Here is a 19,163-nt window from a genome sequence, read left to right on the forward strand (position 1 = left end):
GTTCAATCTGAAAGAGTCAAAGCTGGCGTCTGCCTTAATAATCCCAATTCAGGGGGTGCCTGGGTGGCTGAGTTGGTTAAGCATGTCACTCTTGATTTTGGCTCAGGTCATGATCTCAGGGTGGTGAGATCAAGCCCCACATCAGGCTCCACACCCAGCACGGAGTCTGCCTGGGATTCTCTCTCCCCTTTCCCTCTCCCCTCCCCCCCGCTTGCACGTGCTCTCTCTCTCTCTCAAATAAACAAATAAATAAAATCTTAACCCCCCGCTAAAAAATCCCAATTCAGGGCCCAAAGCCTAACCCTAGAGACAAAATTCAATTCCAATTTTATTCAGTGAAAGTAGGTACATTTGTATTACAGCAATATGAAAATTACTACAGCCTGCTTTTAACACCAGGAAAATTTTAAGTGGATTTTATTTAAATATGACATCTTACCTTCTCATAGTAAATACTCAGACATCCCAGAGCATAGACCAGGAAAAAGGCCTAAAAACAGAGCAAGCAGAAAATGTTCATTAGAAACAGTCCCACATTCTTGAGAAATTATTTTACAGATTGATTTCTCTTTGCCTTAAGTACAAATTAATGTCCTTAAATCATCTTCAAAAAATGGTCACATATTTTTAACATAAATGGTTCATGCAAATTTTAAGGATTAAAAAAAATCTAAGAAAATATGAAAGTCACAAATTGATTAAAAATCAGTAAAAAACAAAGTATTTGTATGATATTTTCCATGTATTTTCCTCTTAAAAACCACATAGCTAAACTGAAAAATGATGTAAATAGTTGTAATAATAGAAATCTTTTCCTCTGTAAAATTAAATAACCATATCAAACTGAGAAAAAAATTTACAGAAAGACATATATAGAAATTTGTGGAAAGTGGGCAGTGTAGATTTGGCTTGCATAACAAAACATGAGTTACAATCCTTGTTGTAAAGTGATCTCCTGTTAATCCCTATCTTTCCATGAACTTCATTATACAGTAATGTGTTTTACTTGCATGGGAAGGCAGGAGGAAAAGCAAAGGAAGTCAGTTGTAGTTGAGTAAAATCACACTGAGATGGAAATAAAAATAGCCTTTTTTTTTTTTTTTTTAAGATCTTATTTATTTGACAGAGAGAACGAGAGAGCACAAGCAGGGGGAGAGGCAGAGGGAGAAGCAGACTCCCCACTGAGCAGGGAGCCCGATGCGGGGCTCGATCCCAGGACCCTGGGGCCACGACCTGAGCTGAAGGCCGACTCTTAACTGACGGAGCCACCCAGGAGCCCCAAAATAGCTTTTTTTTTTTTTTAATTTATTTTTTTAGTAATCTCTACACTCAACGTGGGGTTTGAACTCCCAACCCCAAGATCAAGAGTCATATACTTGACACCAACTGAGCCAGCCAGGCGCCCCAAACTGCTTTCTGATAAAAGTAAGACAATGCCAAGCATTGATACCACCAAACAGACCCTGCTGCTCACTCTACTTGTAGAGGGGGATAGGATCCACGTTTACACTTAAACAGACTTATATGCGACACTCGTGTGTCGTAGTGGCTAAATGGTGGTATCAGTAAAACTGGGGTATTTTCTTTATAAACATGAGGACAGAAGATTGTAACCAAACGAAAACCATTCTGCTGCTGCCACCACGTGGCACAGACGAGGGCCCTCTTACGTAGTGTGGCGACAGAGATGCGGTCCTCAGCCCTGAGCCTGCACATTTTTGTTCAACAGCATGGTACCGATGACCAGTGCTTACTTAGCTTGCTTCCTCACTGCCCTAGCACGCACAAGAACAAACCACAAGAGGATTTAAGAGAGCACAGGCTACGGTGGTGTAGGGGGTTTCAAGCAGCAACGAGAAATACCTCTGTGATCCCCAGGAATTGCCTGAATCCACCCCGTCATTTTCTCCTGGCTATATCTCATGGCAATTCTCTTTATAGCAGTGGTTCTCCAAGTGTGGTCTGGGGATTTTGGAGACCCCGAGACCCCTTCTGGAGGTCTCCAGGTCAAAACTATTTCATGGTAATAACACATTATTTGCCTTGTTCCTGCTCATTGTCTCCAGAGGCTCCAAGACATGTGGTATCACAACGGACTGAATACAGAAGCAGATGTGGGCATCCAGCTGACTTCTATAAAGCCAGACCTTAAAGTGACTGGCAGAAGCGAAAAACTGCCATTCTTCTCACTGAATTTGTTCTGTTTTGAAAGAATATAGTTACTTTTCATAAAATTTTATTTATGTTAATATATAATGGATTTATCATTATCTTAAAATGAATTAAAGAACAAATATTTAAAATTTTGTTTTAATTTACAATTTGGTAAACAGTGACAGATATAATTCACATAAAGATGTTCCTGGGATCTTCAATAATTTTTAAGAGAGTAAAGTGGCTTGGGAATTACCACTTTAGTTTCACTCAGATCTAAACCTAGAGCTTCTCTGAAGATGCAGGTGACCCCACTTCTCTGGGTCCTAGCCACCACTCTGCGCCTGGACTTCTCAGAGGCCTTTCTGCTCCATGCATTCTCCACGGCAGCCAGAGCCATCTTTTTCCCATGTGAAGACCACGTGGCTCCCACGACTAAAACCCTCCAGAAGGCTTCACAGCACTTTGCTTCCCACTGCCTCCAGTCCCTGCGAAATCTGACCACCACTCTTTCTGGCCATGTTGGCTCCATGTCTGCCCCTGAACACACTAAGCTCTTTCCTGCCTTCATCTTTGTAAGTGCTACTCCAGTATCTGGCACATTCTGCCCAGACTCAAAAGTCACTTTTTGGAGAGGTCTTCCCCTCCACCCTTGTTAAGCAACCCTCATCCTGATCATCTTCAAAACACTTTTGTCTGAAAACATCTTTCTTACATGTATCTCTCCAACTTGAATGTGAACTCTATGAGAGCAGAAACTCTGCCTGCCACTGCCCTGGCCCGGGAGGGGGTCTAGCACATGGCATCTGCTCAGTGCTTGTGCGGATAGAATCGACCCTGAGTTTAGGACACTGCCAGAGTCACCGAGAGCAGGTCTCTGCAGGCCTGGCTTGCCAGCTCCTTTCTCCTCAAGTGGATGCTATATGCCCCACAGTCCCTTGCAGCTAGTAGTGACAGCCTTCCCAGGAGTCCTACATTATTATTTTGACCTTTTGTCTTCCTGTGGCACGCTACTCACTAATGCAGAGTACCACTGTTTCTCGGATGCACACAGACAGTGGCCAGAAGGTGCCACGGAGGAGACAAACTTGGGTCCTCAAACAGCCAAGTGCTTCCCCTTTCGACTTCTCCCAGCTGTCACTTCTTGGTTCTGAACGGGGCGACAGATAGGATGAACTCTGGGATGTGGCAGAGCTGGGCTGAAATCTTCATTAACAGCTATGCCCTTGGAAGTGTCACTTAAGCTCTCGTACCTCATCTATAAAATGGGGATGAAAATGCCTTTTTAAAGATCTAATGGGATTAAGTCTCATAAAAATTTTAAAGGCTATGCACAATACCTAACTGCTCAATTCATTTTAGTTTCCCCTCCTTTTAAAACACCATTCAGATATTGTAGCCTGCACAACTTCAATCCTCTCCTTGCCAAGCAAGAGACTCCTTCCTGGTGTCTGTTAGAATTTAAGTTCTTCAGAAACTTTCCATTATCAGTAAACACATGTTTCTCTAAGAACTGATGAAACCAATGCCTCATTAATATTTATTGGCCTAAAATAAATGGCTTTTATGAATATATACAAACTGCTCGTAGGCACTTATTACAGATGGAGTGGATCTTAATTCAACTGAGTTGGCTTTATTTAGAATTAAATAATCAGAAGACTGGGGCCTTTCTGCACCGATGCCCCAGGGCCTCCAGGACCAGGTCAGACCCCTGGTACATACCTGTAGATATGCCCTCCCGACCTAGCCCTCCCGTGTTGCCATCCAGGGCTGAGCTGCACGGAAGAGCCTGTGCTGTCCAGTGTCCAACTGGCAATCCCCTATTTATCTTTTAACATCTACAGAGATCACTGACTCTGTGAAGTCCTTCCAGCTAGCTCACGTCCCTTTGGACTCTACCAGTCTCTGTGCAAATTCCACACCTTGAATGCACCCATTTAACAAATAATTATTAAGCACGTGACAGACGTCAGACACTGGGTACAAGGATACCAGAGAAGCAACATTGGCACAAGACCACATGGAACGTAATTGTTTCCTGGGCTCTCTTTAGGACCAGAGCCATATTCTGTTTACTTCTGTATTGTTAGTACTTAGCCCAGTGCCTGGCACAGAGTAAGTACCCAGTGAACATTTTTGCAAAATATTGATTGCAGAAGAAAAGGTTCCAACTAGCTACCTAATAGCATTTATAAGTAATTTAATAATGATAACAACAAGAAAAGCAGGCACTAACACTTACTGAGCGTTTATTATGTATCTCGCACTGTGCTGAGCCCATTACATGGGGTAGTTAATTCCCAGAAGATCTTATGAACAAGGTATTACGTAACCCTCATTATACAGAGAAGAAATCAAGGCCCAGAGAGCTCCAGCACCTAGAGAAGGGGTATCTACAGTGTTGTCCAGCAGAAAACTTCCTATGATGACGATGTTCTACACCTGTGCTGTCCAATACATCACCACTAGCCACCTGCAGCTGCTCAGTGTTTGAAATGTAGCTGGCACAACTGAGAAGCAGAATTCTGAATTTTGCTCAATTTTAATTAGTTTAAATAGTCACATGTGGCTAGTGGTTACTGTCTTCGACAACAGACTCAGCTGTCTCATTTGTAGAACGAGGAGATGTAGTAAATAATTCCATACATCCTTTCCTGGTCCCACAGTCTGTTCTTTGTACGTTTGGCCTCACTGCAAGGACGGAAGTACAGACAAGGAAATCCAGAGAACATGGAGACACAACTACTCCTCTGTGGATGGGCCCACGAAGTTACCAATGTGGATGCAGTCAACAAGCACTCCCTGAGACCCACGTCTACACCGAGAACAGTGCTAGCCCCTGCAGGAGCTATCAAAGACAAGCAGGAGCGCTCCGGGAGAGGAAGAACACGAGACTGGGGGAGGGGTGCGATCCTCCAGGGCAGAAAGGACATTTCTGTGCACAGTATAAACAGAAGCAAAGAAGGAGGGCCTGAACACATGAACACAGGATGGAGGAACTCTAAATCAGAGGGAAAATTTATGATGCAGTTTTTAGAAAGTCACTTTCAGTTACCTTTTGGGAATGCAGCTATCGCATTAAGAGAACATGTGTTAGTAATTCTGCAGAAGGAAATATCTAGAATCCATTTATGTAATTAGCAGCCATGACATGACTTGAAGCATGCATCATAGCTTATTAAAAGCTGGTGAAACTCCATGAATATACTAAAAACCACAAACGGTACACTTAAAATGGGTGAATGGTATGGTATATAAACTGTACCTCATGATATAGGAAGACCCCTCATAATCTTAGACTTGATGAAATGAAGGCTAAGGAGTGAAATTTAGGCTGGCCTACTTTGGAAATTGCCTATGGTCATTTCAATACCCATTTGTAATGTTCAATTACTGAATACTCAGTAATTACTGAATCACATACAGAATTGCATTTACAAGTGGACTGCATTACAGGTTGCCTTGGCCCCGAGACCAAGAGCTGAAAAAGTAACATGCAGGAAACATACCTCTTCTAGGCTAAGTTGCAAATACTCCAAGATCCTATATGGATTTCTTCTGCATACTAATCTCTTTTTTGGTGCCAACTGAAAAGAAATAAAATACATACAGAACAAATGGAAGCACTACATATTACACAGAGCACATTGCATTTTAAAACAAACATTTTTCTTAAAAATTTCACAGATTCACATTTATTGGACTAATACGTTAAAAATATTTTTTTTATTATTATGTGGAAAAAGAAGTTTTAGGTTTCTACTATTAACATTTTGATTTACTTCCTTTCTATGTTCCCCATGAATTTTTCCCACAGTTATGATCCTTTCGTTAGTTGAATTTATGTACTTCTTTTCACCCACCTGCACCTCACAAGTGTGGGCCTAGCTTCTTTATCAGGCTTCATAAACCCCATTCTAAAGGCTAGATAATATTTCTTCAAACAGGTGTTTCACATACTACTTAGCCATTAGACTTGCTCATTTTTAGGTATTACAGATAATTCTAGGGCAACTGTCTCTGACTGTGCATCCCTCAAGGGAATGGCTCTTGATCTTCCCACTGCTTCGCCTGTGCTGGCTGACCTCCATACCCAGGACGCCCCGCACCATACCCACACTCAAGACTATGTGTAATTACTGGGGCGCCTGGGTGGCTCAGTTGGTTAAGCCACTGCCTTCGGCTCAGGTCATGATCCTGGAGTCCCGGGATCGAGTCCCGCATCGGGCTCCCTGCTCAGCAGGGAGTCTGCTTCTCCCTCTGACCCTCTCCCCTCTCGTGCTCTCTCTATCTCATTCTCTCTCTCAAATAAATAAATAAAATCTTTAAAAAAAAAAAAAAAAAGACTGTGTAATTACCATAGCACTTCTTTTTCTCCCACCCAAGGGAAAGATTATTGTACCTGCTTTGACTTACACATTTTTTTAAAGTTATTCACAAACTTTGAGGTTTTAGTAGAAATAGCTCTCACAGCTACTGAGCCACCAGGGCTGGGACCCAGTGCCTGCTGGCTCCTCCCCTGCAACGAGGGTCTCACCACCTCTCACATACACTGGGCACTTAATGTGGGCCTGCTACCAGTTCTGAGTAAGGGGCATCCTGGTTAGCCCACATCTGCCATGGGCCAGAAACAGATGGCTCTGGAGGAAGTGAGTTATTTTCTTCTTCAGTTGATCCTTGAACAACGCAGGGGTTAGAGGCGCTGATTTCCCGCCACAAAAAATCCGTGTATAACTTCTGATTCCCTCAAAACTTAACTACTAATAGCCTACTGTTAACTGGAAGCCAACAACATAAACAGCTGATCATCACATATTTTATATAAGTATTATATGCTACATTCTTACAATAAAGTAAGCTAGAGAAAAAAATATTAAGAAAATCATATGGCAGAGAAAACACATTTACAGTATTGTACTGTATTTATCAAAAAACCCCAAAACACCAATCTGTGTATAAGTGGATCCGTGCAGTCTGAACCCCTGTTGTTCAAGGGTTGGCTATACTTACTTCTTCACTTGGGGCACATTCCTTCTCGCTCACGTCATACACATCTTCCTCCACCAGCACGAACTCATCACCAGGCCCCTTCTCTCTAGCACAGAGGAGACCCGCTTGCTGGCTCCTGTCCCCAGCCTGAGTGTCAGGCAGGGGGAGGAGAACATCTTCTTTGCCACAAGAAACTTGGGGCAGGGGGTGGTGTTGCAGCCTGGGAACCTCCACTACAGGTTCATCCAAGCCGTTTGGAGCGAGCAGGTCAGGCCCAGGGCTCTCCTGCAGGCGGTCTGATGGCTTGGTGGGACCGTCGGTGTCAACTGACTTTCCCACGTCCCCATTCATCACAGAAAGTTCCTCTCTATCTGCAGTACCTTCCATTTTGGAAACCGTTTCAGAGTTCCGCTCATCATGCCATTGAACTTCTTTATTCCTTTTTATACCAGGATGCTCAAGTGGCTTTGTGTAATCCTGGAGGATTCTCTGCACTGTACTCTCCTCCTGCCCCTGTCTTTGCATGAGCTCTGCGGCCCACTCTACACTATGCCGATACCTGCAAGATGGAAATACTGTCAATAACACATTAACAGTTTATAGCAGTTTTTCTCAGTAGCGGGCTATAGGTAAATGTTTCCTTTATACTTTTCTGTGTTTTCTAACTGTTCTGCAATAAGCATGTGTTACTTTTGTTTTTATTATTAGAGCTTCATTTAATTTTCTTATTTTGAAAAATAACTTGACCCCAGTTTGACAAAGTATGAATATTTATGTAATTGAAAACTGATGGGCTAAATGATTTAGGTAAACACAAAGAGAATATGGTCATCCTCTGTCAGGATTTCTACATTATTCTTAATTTTGGATATCACGACATTTTCAGAAAAATATCCCACTCATAGTAAAAGAGTCTTTGTTCAGTACTGGGATGCAAAATGAGAATTTCGATAGATATTTTTCACAGTACCTACTGAGGTCTCCACTGAGTACGGCAAGAAAGGATTACATGCCACACATATGGCCAAGCATCCTAGCAGAAAGGGCCCTTTTTCTCATAACAATTTTCGAAGTGCAGTTTGATGAGGAATATCTGCTTTGTTCCTCAAATGTAAAGGCAACCCCCGAACACTTCCCAAGTTACAAAAAGTCACAGGTAAGACAACAGGGTTGTCTTACAACCTGCGCAAGTGAGACCTCCGGCCTGATGACATTGCTGGGACACGTCCATGTGGCATCAGGCTGCCATACGGGAAATCTCATTTCAGCGGGAGAGCTAAAGGCAATGCGAAACTCAAACACTTCTGGCCTCTACCTACAGCTGTTAGCCTGGAAAGCACCTACGATGGCACTGTTTGTGGGAAGACGGAGGTAATTTTACTCTTCCCCTTGAGTATTTTGCTTTGTGTGTGGATGGCTGAATATTTCATAGTTTATAAACTGTGACATCTCACACGCAACTGAACAAGGAAGCTGGCCTCTGCTGTATTTAAGATTTGTAGCTGCTTAATCCTGATTCCTCAGAAGAATCTCCAAGCTGTCCATACCCTGTTTATCTTACGTAGGGATGAGCATGCCTTCCTGTTTATTGGGAACTGTATCTTAGCTTTAAAGAGTAAAACCTAGCAAGGCTACTTGCACAACTAAGAGGCAGACACCATGATTGTATGCATGAACACATATTGCACGTTTCACGTTCAGCCTGACTCTGTCCCTTGTAACAATGTGACAAAACCAATTACTTCTTTGTGCTTGTTCCTCCACCCCTAAGATAGGGTAATGGGACTACTATTGTACGAAGGGGTTATGTATTACTTTTAATAGTCAGAATAAAAAACGTAGCTGCTCATACAATGGCAGGGTGTCTTCTCGCCTATATGAAAAGTATGGCCACTGTTGCATACATTTAAAAGAACTTCCGTTTGAGAGATCTAAAAAGAATCTTTGCTCTTCATACCACCTACAGCACTGGATCTACAAATCTCCTTTATTTGAACACAAATTTTTGTGTCAATATGTATCTTTCTGGGGAAGGGATCCCCAACTTTCATCACATTCCTTGACTCAAAATATGTGAGGGAACCACTGAATGAAAGGTTCAACTATTGCCCCTTTGAGCAGAACTGAGAGAAAGAGCACACACAGGCTACTGCTCTGCTCTCTGCCATAGGGTCAAGGGAGATATGAGTTCAAACTCTCATTCCATCATGTTCTTGTATTAGCTACATGACCCTTGTGAGGCTCAGCTCCTCATCTGTAAACCAGGAGTAACCATACTGACATGATGGAGTTGTTGCAAAGATTTAAGGAGACAAGACGTGGATAAGGCTCAGCACATAGTAAGTGTTCTATAAATATTTGTTACTCTGACTGTGGGCTTTTTGACTCATACATATTACATTACAAAATACAAATAACATTTTTAATGAATGGAAATGTACACCTTAATTAACTGCTCTTCGAGAGCAGGGGCAGCCCCGTGGGGACAGGCGCTGCACCAGATCTGGGTTCTGGAGTTGGCTCTTTCGTGATTCTAAGCTAAGCGACTTAGCATCCCTACACCTTTTTGCTCTTCTGCAAAAGGCCAGAATCACACCTGCATTCCTGCCTCATAATGACCTCAGATGCTCATTTTATGGAAGCTCAAATGAGACAGTGGCTGCAAAAGCATGTGGAAGAAAGCCTCTGAGCAAGACTGCTGATGAAAACAGCCAGATACACAAATGACTAAGACATATGGCATATGAGTCACAGAGCAGGTGTCCTCTCATTGGCTGACAACGCCTTAAAAAGCCAAGTCCTGCCGCGATTAACCCCAGACACTGCTGGAGAAGCAGCAGGAAGAGAAAAGTGGAAAGTAAAAGTCAGGAAACATAAGGGAGAGAGTGGCAGGGGAAAAAGGTGGCAGCTATGATTAGCAGCAGTAATGAGACTGGTGAAAAGCAGACCCGTTTCGGGGCCACCAGACTACAGAATGGTGGAGCGTCTGAATACACCTCTGCTTCTTCTGTCTCTGTGGCCTCGAAGACACTCTTCCACTGGCATGGTGAACATCCCTCGCCCTCACCTACTGATTAATGCCTACCTATCATTAGAAGTTCACAGCAAAACAGTTTTGAGGCAGTCTGCTTAGGTCCAGGTACTGACCTTATGCAAATTATATAACCTCCTCTGGTTGCGTTTCCTCACCCACCTCTAGGGGTGATGGGAGGACTTTAGGAGATAGTCCACAAATGTGTTATCAGCACAGAACCCTGTACATGGAATATGCCCAAGAAACGCCAGCATGTGCAACCACGCTGTTGTTCTCACTATGTGTCAATTCCTTGGAGGCTCTGAAGCTGAACTGCCTCATCTGAGCTGATAAAGTGAGATGGAAATGACTACGCCTACCGCAAAGGCTCCCTGAGATGAACTGAGATGGTTAGGTAAAGCATCCAGCTGGGAACTAGCACTTCAGGAGCAACCAGTACCCGTGCGCTAGGACGGCGATCGCAGTAATAGCTCCCCGTAACATCTATCACAGAAGAGTGCAATTGCTTACTTCTCTTCCTCTCCCACCAGACCGTAAATCCCTCGAGAACAGGGGCGAAATCTCTTCCTCCTCTTGTATCTGCAGCACCTACCCAATGCCTGACACTCAAGCACCTGCAGTAAATGCTGGCTGAACAGAGGACTACAAATGAGGAGAGGGGACCAGCACCCCCCTCATGGCTGGCCCTCCAAGGACACAACCTACATACTTCAGTCCCCTAGGGCATCACCCAAGGGTCTGGACGCTTACCTCCAGAGAGGATTAGATGGAAGGTTCTCATCACCCAAGGACAACTACTGTTGGAAAACGGCCAATCAGAGTGAATTCACTTGAGAAAGGGATCAGAGTTTCAGAGGGAATAGTAAAGAAACAATTATAACAAGCACGTAAGCTGGAAAATTAACCTAAAAATATAAAAATGAGCCCATTTCTTTTAATATTTCACAATTTAGATTATGACTGCCATTATTATGGCCAAATAACCAATCAATCATTGAGGGGGTGGGGGGCACATAATTTTCTGACAGAACTGTCAGATATGGTTAAGTCCTAACCCCTGGCATCTGTGAATGTGACCTTCTCTGGAAGCAGGGTCCTCGCAGATGTAACCAAGTTAAGATGAAGTCATACTTGACTGGTTTCCTTGTAGAAAGAAGAGGGAAATTTGGACAGAGACACACAGACATACACAACGGAGACATCCATGTGATAATGGAGGAAGAGCCTGGAGAGATGCATCTATAAGCCAAGGAATGCCAAAGATTGCTGGCTACCACCAGAGGCTCCAACCAGGCATGGAAGATGGAAGGATCCTCCCCTAGAGCTTTCTGAGGGAGCACAGCCCTGCTGACACCTTGATTTTGGACTTCTGGTCTCCAGAGCTATGTGATTAAATTTCTGCTCTTTTAAGCTATGGCAGCCCTAGGGAACTAATACAAAGATCAATAAAATGCTTGCAATGTTATTACTGTAGAGCTTACAAAGGGATAACTTCAGGCAGGTGACAATCTCGCCCATCCAGAACCTCACATCCTCAAACTAGCTTGACGCCATGTCATGCCCACTGCCAGCCCTATCAGGATGCAGTTCTGAGGGGCAGGCTTCTGCTCTGTTTCTGAGTCCTTAGTGTTGACTGCAGCTTTACCGCAGCTACTCCTCGGGTGGGGGCCCTGCCAGGTTCTCAGCAGGCCCCTCCCACAGACTAGAACCTACTCCCACACCCAGCCTGCAGGTATAGCCCTAGCAGCCCCTGAGATTACCCTGGTGTCACTGCCCCCAGCCACTCCTCTGGCTATGGCACTACCGAGCACATAACCGAATAGGAGCTGTCAGATTCTGCCAGTATGTGCTAGAAGCAAGATGAAAAACCATCGGGGGTTTCAGTATTTTTAGAAGGCTTACAGAAGAGACGCAACTTGAGCTGCCTCTCAGGGACAATGAGGATTTCAATGCATGAATGTTTAGTCCACAAAATCCCACCAAGGGACCACTAAGTGTAGGGGCTGCAGAGAGGAAGCAGGCATGGTCCCTGCTCTCCAGGAACTGACAGTCTAAATCCGGGTGTGTGTGACGGATGGCACATCGAGGGGCACCAAGGCAGACTGCGTGGGAGCCGGAAGAACAACCCCAACCAACGGAGGGTGGTGGTGATGAGAAAACCTCCAGGAGAGTGACATGTAAGCTGGATCACGGAATGGGCAGCGACAGCCACGCAGTGTGCATGCTTGGGGGGGGGTCAGGGGAAAAATCCTGGGAAATGGGAAGAGCGTAAAGAAAAGCCAGAGGAGGGGCGCCTGGTTGTGGCTCAGTCGGTTAAGCAGCTGCCTTCGGCTCAGGTCATGATCCTGGGGTCCTGGGATCTAGCCCCACATCCGGCTCCCTGCTTGGCTGAGAGCCTGCTTCTCCCTCTCCCTCTGCCTACTTGTGCTCTCTATCTCTCTGTCAAATAAATAAATAAAAAATCTTTAAAAAAAAAAAAAAAGCCAGAGGAAGGAATTGTGAGTGTATGAGTGGATAAAGAAGAGTCTCCGTGGAAGCCTTTTTCTCACCCTGCAAGTGTAGAGCGAGGAAAGAGGACAGGGGAGGAGGCCAGTTCTAGACCTAAGTGTAAGCATCTTAGCACTTAAAGACATACACATTAGAGGTTAATTGTTCATATTTTGGAAAGAATTCAAGTGGCAAAGGATTTGGCCTAGGATTATTTTAAAAAATTAACTTAGTGCATTTCAAATATGATTTGATCCACATTAAGTTCAGACATAATTTTCAAGGATACACCTACTACCAAAAAAAAAAAAAAAAAAAAAGGCGTGACCTACCACATTGGAAAAGGTTATCTACAAACAGATCTGATTTAAGCCATAATTCTGGCCAAGGTCACCATGACTTACTTCTTTGACGTGATTATAGGCATTTGTGTCTTCATATCTGTAACAACAAAAAAGTTCTGTTCAGACAAATTTTCCTTAAGGGAAAAAACACACTGAAAATCCAGAAAAACAAAGAGAATTTCAAGAATCACAAAATCACACATCTAGAAGGCTAATCTTGCCCAACCAGCAATGGCATGCTTTCTCTGCCATCATTCCTGGAACCCACCCCCTGAACCCATTAGAAGGCAATGTTGCCTGTTCACGGTGCTCTTGCTGTGCCCAGATGTGACCCTGAAATCCTTCTCAACTCAACACTGCAGCTTGGCAGCAATGGCAGGCAAGAGGAAACCCCCCTGCAACCTCTGAACTTTCAGATGAGAGTATCGAGGCCCTAAAGTTATGCACTTGACCCCCATTTTCCCATGCTCTATAAGGCATCTTCAGTCAAAGCGCCCCACATGTACCTACAGAAAAGATTGTGGAATTTCATGGCAGTGTTGCTTCTGGGTGTGGACCTGGGAGTTCTGGGCTCTAGTTCTAGTTCTGGGCATCTGGCTGGTTGAGCCTTTCTACCTTCAATGTTATTTATCGATCACCTGACGGTGTGGGTTTTAGTCCTCATCCTCCTCCACTCTGCCTTTGGGCAAGTCGTTTCTCCTTACCCAAACTCAGCCTTCTCCCCAGCGCATTAAAGGCCTGGAATAGATGATCATCAGCTTTAAAAACCCTAGGAGTTCACAGACTCCTACCTCCTTAGGAATTTGTCAGTTTTCTCTGTGTCATGACCTCCCTCCTCTGGTAATTTAACAAAAATGAAAATTTAGCGAGTTTTACTGACAGCCATCCATGTGCCAAGCACTTGAGATACAGAAGTAATAAAATAAAATCCCCTCTTCTTGAGATACTCACAGTCTGGTTGGGGAGACAGACCAGAAATGACTGATTCTAACCCAAGCTGATACATGACCAAGTAAAGGAGTATAAAAGGAGTGTTCACTTTGCCTGAAAGGCTTAGTAAAAAACACCAAGGAGGAGGAGTAACTGAGCTGGGCTCTGAAGAATGAGTAAGAGTTCACCAGGCAGACCAGGGGGAAACAGGCAGGGGAAGCCCTGTGAGGCTGAGAGAGAGTAAATGCGTGACAGGTTCATGGAACGGCAAGCAGCCCAAGGTGGCTCCAGTGCCGATGAGCAGAAGAGAGTGCAAAGAGAGGGTGGAAGATGAGGCTGAAGCCAGGACTTGAAGAACCTCCTAAAATGGACATTTGAGACTTACTTCTTCAGGGCAGTCCACAAGCTTAATTTCTGTTTCCTTGGCATAAATTCCTTTCCTTCAAATTTCTATTACTGTCTAAAATTTAGTTACTACACAGATCAGGAAAAGATTCTCAATTGTTAAGATCATTATACTATTTGAAAGCTTTTTATGTTTCTGGCCAAATATTGGTAACTGCTGAAGCTGGATGGTGAGGGTCATTACGCTATTTTTTTTCCACTTTTTTCCCCTCTCTTTTTGAAACACTCATTATGAAAAAGTTTTGAGACATACAAAAGTAAAGGGAACAGTATAATAAATTCCCATGTTGCCATCCGTCAGCTTTAACAATTAACTCATGGCCAATCTTGCTCTTCTGTTCATTTCCCCGTCCCCAGATTATTTTGAAAAAGATCCTTCACATTCTATCACAGCATCTCTAAGTAGCTCATTATGTATTTCTATGAAGACTTAAAAAATGAAGAAAAAACTTGCATAAAAAAAGGGGGTCTGGCTGGCTCAGTTGGTAGAGCACGTGACTCTTGATCTTGGGGTTTGAGTTCAAGTCCCACACTGAGCATAGAGCTTACTTAAAAAAAATTATAAAAATTAAACAAAAACCCCCCCCCAAATTGCAATACCATTATTACTTTAAAAATTAATATTAATTCCTTAGCCTCATGAAAATCTATGGATTGTCTCAATTTTTAAAAGTCAGACTCAAAATCCATATGAGGCCTATATACATTACAACTGACTGATACATCTGAAGTTGATTCTAATATATGTTACCCCATCATGATTTTCTTCCCTGTAATTCACTTACTGAAGCAATGGCTTTTCTGTCCTATACACCTCCCCCCCACCCCGGTCTGGCCTCAGAGGATCACGTCCCTATTGTGCTGTAAACATGGTGCTCATCAAAGGAGGTCACAAGCACCGTGCTGTCCTTGAACTGCTCATGGATGGTCCAAGAAGGGCCTGCACCAACCTTTAAGCAACTGTCTCACTCAGCACATTGCTTAGTTCAGCTCACCTTGTTTTCATAGCCAGATTTTCACGAAGAGGGAAGCCGCAGGTAAACAGCTAAATAGTATGGGATCTATTTCCATTCTGGTGCAAAGGACTTATCTTGTGACACTTCAGTGACACTTGTGACACTTTGAGCAGCACTGGCTTAATACATTCTTTCACCCTGTTTCCTGTAAATTGGTGGAACTAGAGGCTTGATCACATTCAGGCTCAGTATTTTGGGCAGCCTACTTCATGGGTGGTGCTGTGTGTTTCTCTTACAAGACAAAAAATGTGTTGTCTTTTTGTATGTCATCAACACCACTGACGATCAGTGCTTTATTAGAGGATGCAAAATGGTGCTATTCTCATCCCATTACTCCTTGTTTATTAGCAGGAATCTTCCATAGAGAGAAATCCCTCACTACTCAGTGACCCTGAGAACCAATTCATGTTTACTAATTTCCAAAATGGTGAATCCTTCACAGGTGAAGGTACATATTGTACCAGCATAAATTAAAAGATTCAAGCATTTTTTGGGACATTATTACCAATGACTGGATTTTAAAACAAATTGTAGGATTGATCCTTTTTGTTTGGTTTTTCTAGCAAGAGAGAGAGGGAGAGAGAGAATCTTAAGCAGGCTCCATGCTCAGCGCAGAGCCTGATGTGGGGTTCAATCTCACGATCCTGAGATCATGACCTGAACAGAAATCAAGAGTCGGACGCTTAACCGACTGAGCCACCCAGGGGCCGCTATAGTATTATTCTCATTGATGCTCAAATGTTTCCCTCTTTGGTCTGGGGAGCCACTCTTGAAACAAGCCTAGCAGTTCTTGATAAGCTTCCTTGCTTCCTGGTATAGATGTTTCAGGTGAAAATCCTGGCTCTCAACCATACCAACATAATTAATCATTTGCTTTTTCACACAATATACATACAACAGTCAGTTGTACCAAGCTATCACCTATAAAATAATTGCTGAAAGCAATGTGAAGATTATTTCGCCACTCTTCCTTTCTTTAGAGTATAGGGTAGGTTAATTGCACTGATGGCCCCAATTCTTCAGGTCTTCCACCTGCCAAACACCTTGACTCTAGACCGGTTGGAATAACAGCAAACATGCTGTGAGCAGAGGCCCGAAAAGCACTGGCACACTGGGGCTTGCTCGTGACCCTCTGCCATAACCATGAGAACATGCCTGGGCTAGCCTGCCAAGGGATGACACACATGGTGCTCCCTGCCCCTCATCTCAGTTGAGACCATCCTAGACCAGCTGACAGCCAACCAACAGACAACCAGACACTAGTAAGTCCAGCTAGATCGTTATTGGACTAAATCCATTAGAGCAGCTAGCTGATCTCCATAACTAACCAGATGGATGAACACATCCAGCCAAGATCAGCACACCTACTTAGCAAACCTGTAGACTTATGAGCAATTTGGATGCTGCTGAAAGCCACTGGTTAAACAACACTGTGCCAAGAGATAACTGACACAAAGTCTATCCTATTAGGATTGAACCTCAAGTTACCACGTTTTACAGTCACTGAAAATAGTTTTCCTCAGTGGCTATACCACCAACTTGATATATAGCTTCAGCTTTTCTTTTTTTTTTAAAGATTTTATTTATTTATTTGACAGAGAGAGAAATAGCGAGAGCAGGAACACAAGCAGGGGGAATAGGAGAGGGAGAAGCAGGCTTCTTGCCGAGCAGGGAGCCCAACGTGGGACTCGATCCCAGGACCCCGGGATCATGACCTGAGCTGAAGGCAGACGCTTAACGACTGAGCCACCCAGCGCCCCAGCTTTTTTTTTTTTTAATTACTTTTTAAAATTTAACTTTGTTTTGTAATCGTGTAACACATTTACAAGGTTCCAAAGTTAAATCTATAAAGTCTCACCTCTTTCTTCATCCTGTTCCATATCTCCCCCATAGGCATTAAAAAGAATCTTTGATTTATCCTTCCTTAAATTTCAAAAATATATTTATATCCCCCCACCTTCAGATAAACCACAGCACACTATGCAGACCCCCTTTCTGTGCTTTCTTCGCTTAGGAATACATCCCAGTGATCTCTCATTCTTAGCTCAGCTCCATGGTACTTTATTATGTGAATGCAGTACAGTGTAGTTGACCAGTCCCCTCATACTGGACATTTGGGTTGTTTCCAGTCTTTAATATAAGAAACAGTGTTGCGATGAATAGCCTTGTGTGACTTCTCATATTTTTGCTAGTGTATCTTTCAGATAAATTCCTAGAAATGGAATTGCTGGGTTAAAAGTAAATGCTTATACTGGTACAACTGGATATCCATGGGCAAAACACTGAAGCTTGACCCCTACTTTACATCACGTACGAATATTAACTCAAAGTGGATCAGAGATCTAAATTTAAGAGCTGAAACTGTAAAACTCTTAGAAGAAAACACAGGGGAAAATCTGCATCAGTTTGGATTTGGCAAGGTTTCCTAAATATGACACCAAAACCATAGGTAATGAAAGAAAAAAACAGATAAACTGGACTTCATTAATATTAAAAACTTTTACCGCTTCACACTCACAGAGATGGCTATCATAAAAAACAAACGAACAAACAAACAAATCCAAAACCAGAAAACAGCAAGTGGAAAAACTGGAAACTTTGTGCACTGCTGGTGGGAATGTAACAGGGGGCAGGTGTTGTGGAACATAGTTTGGCATTTCCTAAAAAAATTAAAACAGAATAGATATATCTATATCTATCTGTATCTATAAGATGCAGCAAGTCCACTCCTAGGTATATATCTAGGAGAAATGAAAATACATGTTCACACAGAGACTTGTGTATGAACATTCACAGGAGCACTATTCATAACAGCCCCAAAGTGGGAACAACCCAAATGTCCATCTTTGGATGAATGGATAAACAAAATGGAATTATTATTCAGGATGAAGTTTTTTGTTTTTCCTTTTTAAGATTTTACCCATTTATTTGACAGAGAGAGACACAGCGAGAGAGGGAACACAGGCAGGGGGAGTGGGAGAGGGAGAAGCAGGCTTCCCGCGGAGCAGGGAGCCCGATGCGGGGCTCGATCCCAGGACCCTGGGATCACGACCCGAGCCGAAGGCAGATGCCCAACGACTGAGCCACCCAGGCGCCCCAGGATGAAGTTCTGGTACATGCTACAACATGGATGAACCTTGAAAACATCCTGAGTGGAAGACACAAAAGGCTTCACAAGGTATGATTCCACTTACATGAAATATCTAGGATGGGCAACCTCACAGATACAGCAAACATATTACGGTGGCCAGGGGTTAGGGGGAGAGGAGGATTGGGGGCGGAAAAAGCAAATGTATATATAATTTTACCAGACATTGCTAAATTCCCCCTGTAACAGTAGTACCACCTACATTCCCCCCAGCAATATATGAAGGGTATTTTTCTGGGCCTCCCCAAGGAGAATATTGTCAAACTTTCGGATTTTTGCCAATCTGATTGCTAAAATGGTATCTTAGTGTAGGTTTAATTTGTATTTTTTCTTACATTATGTTCTCATCTGCTGGCATTGGTTATGTAATCACCATGAGACTTCTTTAGACAAACAAAGTAAAAGATTTTTAAGTTAAAGAAGGCAAGTCAAGCGGGGCGCCTGGGTGGCTCAGTTGGTTAAGCGACTGCCTTCGGCTCAGGTCATGATCCTGGAGTCCCGGGATCGAGTCCCGCATCGGGCTCCCTGCTCGGCGGGGAGTCTGCTTCTCCCTCTGACCCTCCCCCCTCTCATGTGCTCTCTCTCATTCTCTCTCTCTCAAATAAACAATCTTTAAAAAAAAAAAAAGAAGGCAAGTCAAGCAAGTAAGAACT

At 43.4% G+C, this 19,163-nt stretch overlaps 1 protein-coding gene across 1 annotated transcript in view; it reads right to left on the reverse strand.

Annotated features, from left to right (window-relative positions):
- Positions 1 to 19,163, reverse strand: part of TSEN2 (tRNA splicing endonuclease subunit 2) — a 38,787-nt gene that overhangs the window by 12,137 nt on the left and 7,487 nt on the right. The window contains exons 4-7 of the mRNA XM_021694981.1: positions 13,072 to 13,108; positions 7,168 to 7,705; positions 5,667 to 5,744; positions 440 to 490 (exon numbers count right to left, since the gene is read on the reverse strand). Of these exons, the coding sequence (XP_021550656.1) occupies positions 440 to 490; positions 5,667 to 5,744; positions 7,168 to 7,705; positions 13,072 to 13,108 (704 nt within the window). The remainder of the gene's footprint in view (positions 1 to 439; positions 491 to 5,666; positions 5,745 to 7,167; positions 7,706 to 13,071; positions 13,109 to 19,163) is intronic.

Source organism: Neomonachus schauinslandi, chromosome 1 (genome assembly GCF_002201575.2).
Source record: "Neomonachus schauinslandi chromosome 1, ASM220157v2, whole genome shotgun sequence".
Taxonomy (NCBI): domain Eukaryota; kingdom Metazoa; phylum Chordata; class Mammalia; order Carnivora; family Phocidae; genus Neomonachus; species Neomonachus schauinslandi.